General features: G+C 42.7%; 1 protein-coding gene across 1 annotated transcript in view; it reads right to left on the bottom strand.

Annotated features, from left to right (window-relative positions):
* Positions 1-12,234, bottom strand: part of flnba (filamin B a) — a 62,542-nt gene that overhangs the window by 4,303 nt on the left and 46,005 nt on the right. The window contains exons 35-41 of the mRNA XM_076269300.1: positions 11,847-12,005; positions 11,378-11,581; positions 10,325-10,477; positions 10,030-10,152; positions 5,425-5,691; positions 5,197-5,334; positions 4,700-4,815 (exon numbers count right to left, since the gene is read on the bottom strand). Of these exons, the coding sequence (XP_076125415.1) occupies positions 4,700-4,815; positions 5,197-5,334; positions 5,425-5,691; positions 10,030-10,152; positions 10,325-10,477; positions 11,378-11,581; positions 11,847-12,005 (1,160 nt within the window). The remainder of the gene's footprint in view (positions 1-4,699; positions 4,816-5,196; positions 5,335-5,424; positions 5,692-10,029; positions 10,153-10,324; positions 10,478-11,377; positions 11,582-11,846; positions 12,006-12,234) is intronic.

Genomic DNA, 12,234 nt, shown 5'->3' with positions numbered 1-12,234 from the left:
TCTACCTACAGTATACACATCCATTCAACTATTTGTCTATAAACATTTATTAAACCATGTCAACTTAGCAACCACCATAGGAACCAACATCATTACCATAGCAACCAGCATAGCAATCACTTTACTTGGCATGGTAACTTCCATATGTACCCTAGCAACACCCTAGCAACCATCTTAATTACCCTAGCAGCAACCTAGCGACCACCACCATGTCAACCTAGCAACCACCATAGCAACCAACAAGATTACCCTAGCAACCAGCATAACTGCTTTATTTGGCATAGCAACAATCATATGTTCCCTAGTAACACCACTGTAACCATCTCTGCATTATTACATTACATTACATTACATTACATTTAGCAGACACTTGTTGACCAAAGTGACTTACATATGTCAGCTATATTACAAGGGATCACATTGTCCCCGGAGCAACTTGGGGTTAAGTGCCTTGCTCAAGGGCACAACGGTGGAAGCCAGGAATTGAACCGACAACTTTCAGGCTACTGCACGCTAGCCCAGCTCCTTAACCACTACACTACAAACTGCCCGCACATTATCTGTTTTTACTCTGTACATCTATACTTTACACCGTATTTTTTTTTTTTCATGCACTGGTAATTCCTTGGAATTGCATTTCTAGTTATAATTATTCTTTTTTCCTTTTTGTGTGCTTAATTCAGCTCCGTTTCGTAGATCTTCCAAGGCTTCACCGGCCTATCCGTTTTTCATTTTTTCATGAAGTTTAGAATTTTTGAGATATTTGCAATTAAAAAGTAGGCTAGAAATCTAGACGCACCCTAGCGGCAGCAAATGTAATTTGCAGCCAGGGTAGTCTAGCAACTCTCTTGCTAGCTGCTTGAGAGCTGGAAAAATTTCTACTTCTATCAGGCCAATCACATCGTGTATAGAGTCGGCGACGATGAATTTCCATGTGAATTTCCTGCTACCTGAAAACAATGAAGATGGATGCTGCTGCTGGCGAACAGCGGTCTTTGAATCGCGACTCGAGTTAAGCTTTTTTTAAATTGGCAAAAGTTTGATCAATTAGCCAACTAGCTCCACTGGTGGGAAAATGAATGGGACTCATAAGTTGTAGCCGGTTATAGCGCTATCCTATTGCGTGTAGAGGAAATTTGAAAGACAACCGTTTATCCCGCCCTTCGGATTGAGCAGTGCCTATGGTAAGTTCCCAGATAGGGTTGGGTATCGTTTGGGTTTTATCTGATAGCGGTGCTAAATCGATACTTTTAAAACGGTGCCGGTGCCTGAACCGGTACTTAGTTTTTAAAATGTTTTAAATTAAAATGGTCTAAAGCATGAACTGCTTTATTTTGAACATGAAATTGAACTGTTATATTAAATTTACTATCAATATCTCATAAATGGATTTCTATGCAACGTCACGAAAAAATGCGTGCGCAACCAAGAGGCAGAAAGCACCATAGAACAGCATAGAGCAATGCAAAAGAGCAAAAGAATAAAATGAGTTTTTGTGCTGAAAACTGCACCAATTTGAAATCACGGTGGTTAGAGAATGTTAAATATGTTCAATATCCCTAACGGAATGCATGTCTTTGCCAAAAATGACAAAATACGATGTTATATTAATAATGCAAATGAATGAATGTACGAATAATACATTTAAATGTTAAAATGCCATAAAACTGCCAGGTCATGGACAACGGCATTTGCAAGCAAGCTAATCTAACAGGGACTCTATTTTCCAGTTAATTCAGTGTGTTCCCAAATGCGTCAAGAAATGTCATGTCTTATACCCATAACACGCAGTAGTTTTGAACATGTTAGGCTATATGTCGGTGTTGAAGTGTTTAGATTCCCAGCGCTAGCCTAGTAGGCATTTTAACAGCAACTATGGCTATGCCACCAGTCAGCTGAGTTTAATTAGCGATAACGTACGGAGATGGTTTCGTAGCCTCTTTGACAGCTCAGTGACATCAGGTATGTAACCTACATATTTATTTTTTTTGCCAGCTAACTTTTTACATGATCTTCATATTCATTGTGATGCTATATGGGCCTCATGCACATGAAAGATTAATATCATGCCATTATGTTGTTTAACACACCGTGGAATAAAGTTTTCACCTTAGGCCTACAACTTTGCTGATAACATTTCAAATAAATGTCAGTTAGCGCATTAGCAAGGATATTGTGTAATGTATAGGCTAGCCTACTGTTGATGTTGTTTCATAGCCTTTTGCTTGTGTGTTGTTAGGCCCACTGCTAGATTTTGACAGGAGCTCGCGATATCGCTTTAAAGTAAGCTACTTGGGCTCACGCAAGCTGTCAAACACTGTCCACTTGCCTATGTGGTGCACCCCTCTGGTTTATACATCCAGTGTTTATCATATGTTAGCTAACTGTATCTGGATGTGTTGCGCTCAGAGCAAGACGTTAGAGATGGTGCATGACATGCAGTGATGGCTCGTATAATAACAAAATAAAAAAACGCTATTTAAGCACCGAAATGAGGCACCGAAATCCACGTTGTTATTCGATGCAGTTACTACCGTTTGTGTCAGCACCGGTGCCATATTAGAACCGTGTTTCGGTGCCCAACCCTATTCCCAGACCCTACATCTCCTCATAGACTTGAACGCTTCTAAGCATACAATCTGTCTCTCCCTGAACTACACATCCTGTTGAAGTGTGTCAAAATAAAAGTCCTAGCCAGCTCTCATGCTTTGAGCATTATATCCAGGGTTCCCACGGGTCATGGAATTTCTGGAATATCATGGAATTTTGGAAAGCCTATTCCAGACATGGAAAGTCATGGAATTTTATCATTTTTGGGGCAAATTCATGGAATATCAGGGATTTTTTTTTGTAGCAGTTAAACATTTACTTGCCAAAATACATTAATACAAATATATTTCCACACAGAATTGGTGTATACCTGGTTATAAGCTTACTGCTTGCTTGAGTAGCCCAACTTCATTTATTCAGTGCCCAAAGATTCTTCAACACTACAAGGTTGCTCTGAAATCATTGATTGACATATTGTACTATCCGTTATATAGTAAGTCATGGAAATTCAGGTTTTCTGTCAGGGAATTTTACATTTGACTTACAGTGGGAAACCTGTATATATCCAGAACGGCTTAACACACATGCTTCAAATTTGGTACGAGTATTTGTATGGACTTAAAAGATGAAGTGAGTTGATGTTGGAGGTCAAAGGTCAAGTCCATGAATACTTTGAGTGCAATATCTCAACAACGTATTGACATATGCTTTAAATTTGGTATGAGTGTTTGTATGGACTTAAAAGATGAAGTGAATTGATGTTGGAGGTCAAAGGTAAAATGTAAAGGTCAAAAACACCTTGAGTGTGACATCTCAAGAAAACCTTGTCACACAAGCTTAAAATTTGGTCAGAGGGTTCGTATAAAAAGCACCTTCGCAGGTAGCACTACCAGCTAGCAGCAATAACCCCACCAACACCCTAGCCAGTGGATTGCATCCCCTCGTGTAATTCTTTGGAATTGCATTTCTAGTTACTTATATGATCTGATCATATACTTTACATATTATATTTACTTGATAAAATTTACTTTAAGTATTCCCGGTAAGGGAATGTACAAGGTTATATTCCTTTTTTCCCTTTACCTGTGCTCAATCTGGACCAGCTAAAGCTAAGAGGCGAGATCACACATTGACTGCTTATCTTGGAAATAAATAGGAGCTACTGGACAGGTTAGACATGTGACAAAGGAGAACACAGACTAACTAAGAGATCTAGAAGGCGTAATGTGTTTGCCTCTCTGCTTTAGCTGGTCTCCTGTTGAGTTGAAATGGTGTGTTTCCTGTTAAGAGCCTTTAAATGAAACACAAGAGAAACATCCAGCCCCACACCATTTGCCTGACATCTGAAAGCTACTCAAAGTAAGTCCGTAACACCAGCAGGGCAGTTTTAAAGCATCTCTGACCCATCTCCTGAGACTACAGTACATTTGTTATGTTAAAGTATGCCAGCAATGAGCCAGGGGTTGCAGGGAAGCCCTGAGTGTATGTGCCCCTGCCAGCAGTTGGCCACACCATGCTGGCACCTCCTCAGTCTCTGCTCCGGGGCTAAACTAGTGGAAGGCAGTCCTCAGGCACTGCCTGCCAACACTCCAGTTAACATGAGCAGCCATCTGCACACAGGCAGATGGGAGGGCCGCTCAGGCCCGAAAACTCGGTCAGCCAACTAAGGACAGTACACAAAGCAATTCTCTGTGCCAAAGCATGAAATTGAAAAAGGATCTATTTAGGGAATCTATTGAGAGTTTCTATGACATCTGTTTGGTGAATGAGCGAGGCATACCATTTTGTTTTGGCATACTTCCACAATGGGGGTGATGAAATTAAAAGCATAATTCTATTAAATTAAGCATAATGCTATGTGAATTTTGGTATTACCAAATGTCCCTGTTAGGAATAGAGCCACTGCATCCTTGGCCTAGAGTCTCAGTGACCAAAATTATCACTGAATTACAACCTGAATTACAGTACTTCTAAGTGGATGACATACGTTCTAAATTCACCTCCCACAACTTGTTTCCTATAGCTGACCACAATATCTCAGGTTTTGTTCTTTGTTCAGGTTTTGAGTAGTGTTCTGCTGGTGTTGGACACTGTACTTTGGTAGTTACAGACACATGATCAGATGTGGAGATGTTTCCTCATGTCTCACCTGAAGACTGGTAACAGTGAGTCGGCGTGCATCATCTGTAGGTGCACACACTTGCACCAGGTACGGGCTGTCAGGGATGTGCTCATCATTGAACTTCACCGACACCTCATAATCACCTGGAAAAACAGCAGAGAAAGACTTATAGATGCAGCAACAGAGGGAGATAAATGATAAGCCACATTCTATGACTTTTGGACTACTCATACACTATTTCACATAAAGCTAAAAACTAAAGCGTAAAGCTAAACATAACAAAATGCCATGGAGCTGCCCACAGTCTAAACTACCAAACACCACCATGGTAAGTATGCAACATATTTGATACATCTGGAAACTGCTATAATCCAACATCTGTGGCAGCTTAACTTGACCTGGAATGTGTTATGAATAACACAGTCTGACTAGTTTTTTTGGAGGCATAGCTACATGGTCTAATAAATGCAAACATTGCAACATTGCAGGATATGACACAACCACATTGCAGGCAGAGTTCATACCAGGCTCCTGTGCAACGTACGACACCCCACAGGAGCCATCCTTCCGGTCCTCAAAGGAGATTTCAGCTCGGCTAGGACCCTCCACAGCGACCGAGAGGCCCCCTGCACCAGCTTCCCGTGTCCAAATGTTAAACTCAGCTACACACAGACACACACAACACTATTATTACTATTATTATTCTTTTTTTAAGTGTGTGTTGTGAGCACATATGAGGGAGAGTTCTGTACCTGGGACGCCTGCCTCAGCCTTCTCCAGCCCTGGGCCTCCAGCACGGACTTTATGGGGCCCACCCTCTCCCAGTGGTCCCACAGTGAACTGGAAGGGGCTTCCAGGGACGTGCTGGCCGCGGTACTTGACACTGACCATGTGTACGCCCATCTCCCGTGGGACAAAGCGTATACAGTAGGTGTGGTTGCCCATGGCGACCATCTCTGCATCCTCTGTGGTGCCCGAGGGGCTAGTGACCTGAGCGGATACCTCTCGGATGTCTATCTCTGCAGACACAGGGTGAGATTACAAGATGAAAGTGAGAAAAAGTGTGAAATGGAAAGAGAGGTGATGACACAGCTGCACACTTGTGAGAACAGGACTATTAGAGAAGCCAGCTCATAGGGAAGCCTCTGGAAAGGTTAAGGTAAGCAAATGAGCAACCAGGGTAGTGGATAATAGCAGCCACCATGTTGAGACGCATATGCACACACACACACGTGCACAGACACATAAACATGCATGAACATGCTGGAGGCAAGATCAAGCATGTTCTGCCAACCTCGTTGTTCCCATTTGCAGGGCTTTAACACGCACCCTGCAGCCCCGAGGTTTGGGACAGGGGTGCAGCAGTCTTCCACCAGCACTCACTTCTGCCCTCGGAGAAGCTCCAAGCCCTTGAGGGCCCAGACAAGACTGTCCCCAAGCCCCCAATACGTAGCGAGCAGTGAGAACGGCATATGCCCCGAGATAGCAGCTCACGGGCCAAGGCCAGAAGAAACCATGTCACTACGAGCATATTTAGAGAGGAAAAAGGAAAGGACAAGAGGAAGAGAAATGAGAATAACACAAGGAGACGACAAAACAGAACAGTGGAAATAGACAAACAAACAAACAAACAGATACAGTATAAGGTATTCAGAGAAAAGTGGAGTTGAGTCTGGGGAAGGCATGTCCTTTAGAAGACAAATGAATAGCAATGAGCTATGGAGAACTTTAGCCAAGTTATAAAGACGTGAGCAATGTATGACAGTAAAGTGCATATCAGAGTGCTAGACACTGAAATGGGAATGAAAAGGGTCTGCATTCTGCATTTAGACATTATGACTATGAAGAAACATTTAATGGAAATTAATCATTTTTAAATCTCTCTTTAAATCTCATTTTATAATAATAATAATAATAAAAATAATATATTTTTTAAGTTACACAGCACACAATAAAGGCACATTAAAGTCCATAAGCTAGCTTATAAAGGTGTTTTTTAAGAGCGGTTGAGAGCACGGATGGATGTGTGAGGGGAGGGAGTTCCACAGTTTGGGTGCAGCATAGGATAAGGTCATTGGTCCTATTGTGTTGAGCCTGATGTTTGGTATTGTCAGTAATCCAGCTGTAGATTATCGTAGTGAATTGAAGAGTTTATAGGTCTGTTAGCAGTTCTGTGATATATGCAGGGCAAAGGTTATGGAGGGCTTTGAATGCCATCAACAGGATTTTAAAGTTGATCCGTTGAGAGACAGGGAGCCAGTGTAGCTGTATCAGGAGAGGTGTAACATGTTGGGAGGACTTTGAGCGGGTGATAATGCGTGCTGCAGAGTTTTGGATGAGTTGGAGGTGATGAATGAGTTTGTTTGCGATGTCTGTCAGGATTGTATTGTAGTAGTCGATGCGAGACATTACAAGAGTGTTGACAAGCACTTCAGTGGAGCGTTGCGTGAGGTGAATCGATGTTCCTGAGGTGAAAAAACGCAGTCCGACAGATTTGAAAATGAAAGGGTACTGTCCAGAGTAACTCCAAGGCTTTTCCCCTGTTTGGAGACAGGTATGATGATCTCGCTAATGGAGATTGAGGACATATTGGGGTTTTTTGCAAACGTAGATGTAGTGCCAATGAGTAACAGCTCAGTTTACTTACTGTTGAATCAGATAATTGCTGTCTATATGCCATGGAAAGAAACAAGGAGGGTAATGGAAGTGAGAGTGGTAGTGGGTTTGGTGGACACAGAGCTGTGTGACATCAGCATAGGATGTGGAGGCCACAGTGCCTGAAGATGTTACTGAGGGGAAGGAGGTAGATCATAAACAGAAGTGGCCCCAGTACTGAACTCTGTGGGATTCCGTGGTGGAGGATGGAGCTTTCTGATCGATCGGTGGATCTTGACAACATATGTTCTGTCTGCTAAATAGTTTGCAAACCATGCATGAGCTGTGCCACAGATTCCAATGCTCGCTAATCGGTCCCACAGTAGTTGGCGTGAAATTGTGTCAAAGGCGGTGAGGTCTGAGGTCCAGAAGGATGAGACTGGACAGTAGACCAGTGTCAACTGCACGGAAGAAATCATTTGTGATCTTAACCAGGGCTGTTTCAGTACTGTGTTAGGGGCGGAATTTGAGTTGAAATTGTTCAAAGAAATTATCGTTTTGGATGTAGGTCTGAAGGTGAGTTGCAACAACCTACTCAAGTATTTTGCAAATTAATGGCAAGTTAGATAAAAGACAGTAATTATTGAAATCATTACAGTCAAGACCAAGATTTTTCAATGTTGGTCTAATAATGGCAACTGTGACAGATGACAAAGAGGATATGATGGAGGTCATTAGAGGTATCAAGGGAGGCAAGTAGGCTTTGAAGTGGAAGTGGGGATGGGATATCAAATCAAATAATTCAGAAATCTAGAAGAAGAAAACTTACTCCACTTCACTTATATCAAAGAGCTTGTAGCAATGAGCCACCATAGGCATCAAGACCTGAAAAAAAGTCTTGAATAACATTGTTCTAAATAAGTGGCTTTAAATGGAAAGTGGATTTAAAAATCACCCAACATGTCTGGTGACCTCTGTATGTCACATGTAAAAAAATACTTTTAGTGACCAATATATCCCAAGTTGACCAGGAGGAGTGCACTTGGCATGTAGTTTAGTGTGTACTTGACATTGACAAGGATTATATAGACACCTGCAGGGTGCACAAACACACAGACAGCAGTGTTGATCTTCATTGTTCTGTAGAGAAATTTCCTAATCGCTTCTATCATTTTTATTGGGAGTAGACTTTTTTTCAGATATATTATGTGCATATGTTTGCATTGCATTCACCATGTTTTTTTCTCACCATGTGTTTTTGCTTAAGGAGTAGACCAAAGAGCTCTCAAAGTCATACCTTGGCAGGACACAAGAGCGTAAACAATTGTAGCTCAGCCAGATATTTGGCTGCGTTCCCTGTTAATGCTGATTTTCAGTTCAGCTCATGCGTATAATTCTAGTCACCCAGTCTGCTATTCCACAAGTAGTCTTTTGTCTAAAAAAAATCTGTTTCACCCACAACACCACGTCAGCGGAGGTGTCAAATTCTTATCCTTACCCTGACACGCATCATGAACGTCTACCCCACTGGTCGGGGAGCTGATGTCATACCTTCTGTCTGCTAGATCTGAACAATATGGTCCCTCATACCTGTTCCAGCAACACTGGTAGCACTGTCGTGCCAAGCTTGACACAATGTAGGCTGTGCTCCGTGCCTGCAGTGCATTATCTGGCATGGTGCCACTGAGGAAATGAGAGGGGCAATCGTGTGAGCCATCCATCAGGACTGGCCTCATTCAGCTAAGCTGTCTGGCACATGGCCTAGAAGAAGCTGCTTTATTGTCCTCTCATTTTCTGACAGGTATCCTGATAACTCATCTGCAACGGTAATGGAGTTGGCATTCATGTTCTAGCCGGGGTTTTCCAGAACATGGCCCCAAGAGGGGTAGCTCACGCCAGAAAATATGCATCAGAAGTCATTCAGTTAGCTTCACTAAAATCAGTCAAGTCGTGCCATCAGCACTATGAATTCAACCAAGTATATAAAGAATATGGCTAAATTCTTTCCCCTGCCCCACTTCCATCTCAATTTCTACAGCTCACCTACTTTGTCTATGCATAGCCGAGTTTCTTTCTTGTTCTTCTTTTTTGAATACTTTATGCTAACTCATCTCTCTCTCTCTCTCTCTTTCTCTCTCTCTCTGTAGTAAATCACTGCTGAGCGAGGCCGGCAGGGTTGGCGGCGGGTGGGTTCAGACCCGGGTTGAACCTCTTTAACGAGCACCCGCTGCCTCAATATCCCACAGAGCCACCCCAGGTGACCGATGTCTTACATTTGATATCTACTCTCTACTCCAGACACAGAGTGCAAACAGATGGAATGTTAGGGTTACAGCAAGTCATGTCACCTGAAACACTGGAGTCTTTTTTTCCACATAGAGGAGTTTGTAGGTGACAGGGGTCAGAATGTGAGACCAGTTTAAACCAGATTTAAACCGGCTGTAAATACTATGAAGCTCATGAGAAATTAAAAGGTTTTTGTGTTGAAAAGATGATCCAAAGAGACCATCAAATAAACAAGTTCACAGTGACGCCCACAGAAGAGCTACAAATGTTCATATGTGTGATTACCAGCAAATAATTCATTTCACAAAGTAAACGATCCTAACGACTTCACTATATAGCATCTGAAATATAAAACCTCAAATTAAATCTCAGAACATGTTTATCCAAAACAACCTATGGTATGGCAGACACACATTTTGATCAGTGTTTATGCACCCTGAGTAGTAACTGAACAGCCTGTCCTTTTTCCTCCTTACCAGGGATCTTCAGATTGAGGTCACACACACTGCCCACGCCGGCCACAGAGGCAGCCTTCTGCCTGCGGGTGATGCTTTCGCGGATGCGACCCTCTCCTGTTACCTTCACTGAGAAGGGACTCCCTATGGGCACACACCAAAACAGACACAGCAGAAGCAGAAAGTCAACCAATATCCAACACCCACTGGCACATTAGTCAGCTCCCCTCCATTAAAAGTTAACAAATGTGTGTGCACTCCAACATCTGGGAATATACTAAGGCAATGTTGTAAATGCTACTAATGTGGAGCGTACCTGGGACATGCTCCTCAGCAAAGCGGATCGACACTATGTATGTCCCAGGCTCCATGGGACAGTAAGACACTCCACAGGTGCCATCCTCCATGTCCTCTGTCTGGATGTCCACTTTACTGGGGCCTTCTATGGTCAGAGCTAGGCCACCGTAACCTGAGCAGAGGGAAACAACCAGGACTTGTCATTACTGCGGGCTGAAAAGCAGTGCTTAACAGTGAAACAAACATTATTTCTCAACAAAAGCACTATAAGCATACAATATTCAACATGCATTTAGTAAATGCTTATGATCAGATTTGCGCTGTTTCTAGTACTAACCACTTTTAGTCGGATAGCATCTTCTTAGTACAAAAACTATTTGGCTTTTTCTTTGGTACCACTAACAACCATTTCTATGCTCGCTCCGTAGTCACTTTTCAACTTAGTTGATTCCAGACCTACTCAATTCTGTTGATAAGGTAATATCAACATAAAATAAAGTGTAAAAAACAGGCATTCTGGCATTCCTTAATGTAGTCACAGCACTGGAACTGGGAGGCTGCCATCATGGCATGAAAAAGACTCATGAATACAGGAAGTGAGGGTGAGGCAGAGTTCCAGGGTTGGTCAGAAGGGAGGGCCCACTGCTGTACTATTTCCATTAGAAGCTCTCAATTAGCCCTGGCATCTGGCACTGCCTCCCCTCTTCAAAGCTGTGGGAGTCACTAAGGTCAGGGAGGCTTTCATGTGGAGAGCACATGGGAACATTTGGGTCATAAAATCTATCTAAACAAGTCTGAGCGCAAGCTGTTTGCATCATGACAGAAGAATGGCGATATGGTGGAGAGGAGAATGGGGATCTATAATCTTGAGAGCCAATGCCTGAAGGGTGCAACATGCATGATTAAACTGTGCATCCCCAGTATGACATCCTTAACTCAATCTTCAGGTTTAACATTGAGCAACAATGGAAAGGGAGATAAAAAAGAAACACGCCCATCTCAAGCTGGGAATACCACAAGAGACAGAACTGTCAGCGTTCAGTGTAAATCAAAACAGCAAAGAATTCCTCACCTGCTTCTCTAGTGTCGACAATAAAGTTTGACATCTCAGAAGTGTGTCCTTCTACCAGGCCCTGACCATACACCTTGACCTTACTGGCATCTCCAATTTCAGACTGCACCACCATGATGGTGATTGGGCTGTTGGCCACGTGTCGGCCATTTTTCTTGATGCTGACCAGATGCTCTCCAACCTCCCGTGGAATGAAGGAGATGCCTAGAGAGAAGAGGAGACACTGTTCACTTTTTGGCTCATCTCAACCACAGCAGCATATAATTACACGTCTATTTAAGATATTGGTATGGCAACAAGAATTGGCAGAACATCTGTGAAAAAGATATATAAATAACACCCTTCAACCAACCCACACCCTTTCATCAGTAAACTACATGAAATAAAGACTGAAAACCCCACTAAGCCAGCAAGCCATCATTCCTATAGTCGATACTTCACTGTAAGTGGTAGGTACTGTGCAGCTCACCAATATGGTTGTTGGGCTGTCTCTTGAGTAGGCAGGGCTCATCTCGACCTGAGGGGGCCTTAATACTGGCAGTCAGGAGGCTGAGATCTGTCTCATTAATGTCCAGGGTGAAATCAGCTGCAGAGCCCAGTTTCACCTGAGACCTCCTCTTGTTGTCCTCTTAAGAGGAAAAGCACAGAGCAGCACAAACAGTAGGTTATGTGTGGAGATACTGATCGTTACAGTAGGTTATGTGTGGAGATACTGATCGTTACAGTAGGTTATGATTGGAGATTGGGCAACTGATCCTAAGGAGCACTTTCAACAAGGAATTCATCAATTACATATCTGTTGTGCTAATGCATTGAGTGAGTCAAATCACTGACTTTACAGCAAATAAAATAATCAA

Source organism: Alosa pseudoharengus, unplaced genomic scaffold (assembly GCF_046254945.1).
Source record: "Alosa pseudoharengus isolate Yale_2024_CS ecotype anadromous, Long Island Sound unplaced genomic scaffold, YU_APseudo_1.1 YU_APseudo_1.1_scf_5, whole genome shotgun sequence".
In the NCBI taxonomy this organism is placed as follows: Eukaryota; Metazoa; Chordata; class Actinopteri; order Clupeiformes; family Clupeidae; genus Alosa; species Alosa pseudoharengus.
This window is presented reverse-complemented; position numbering and strand designations above follow the sequence as displayed.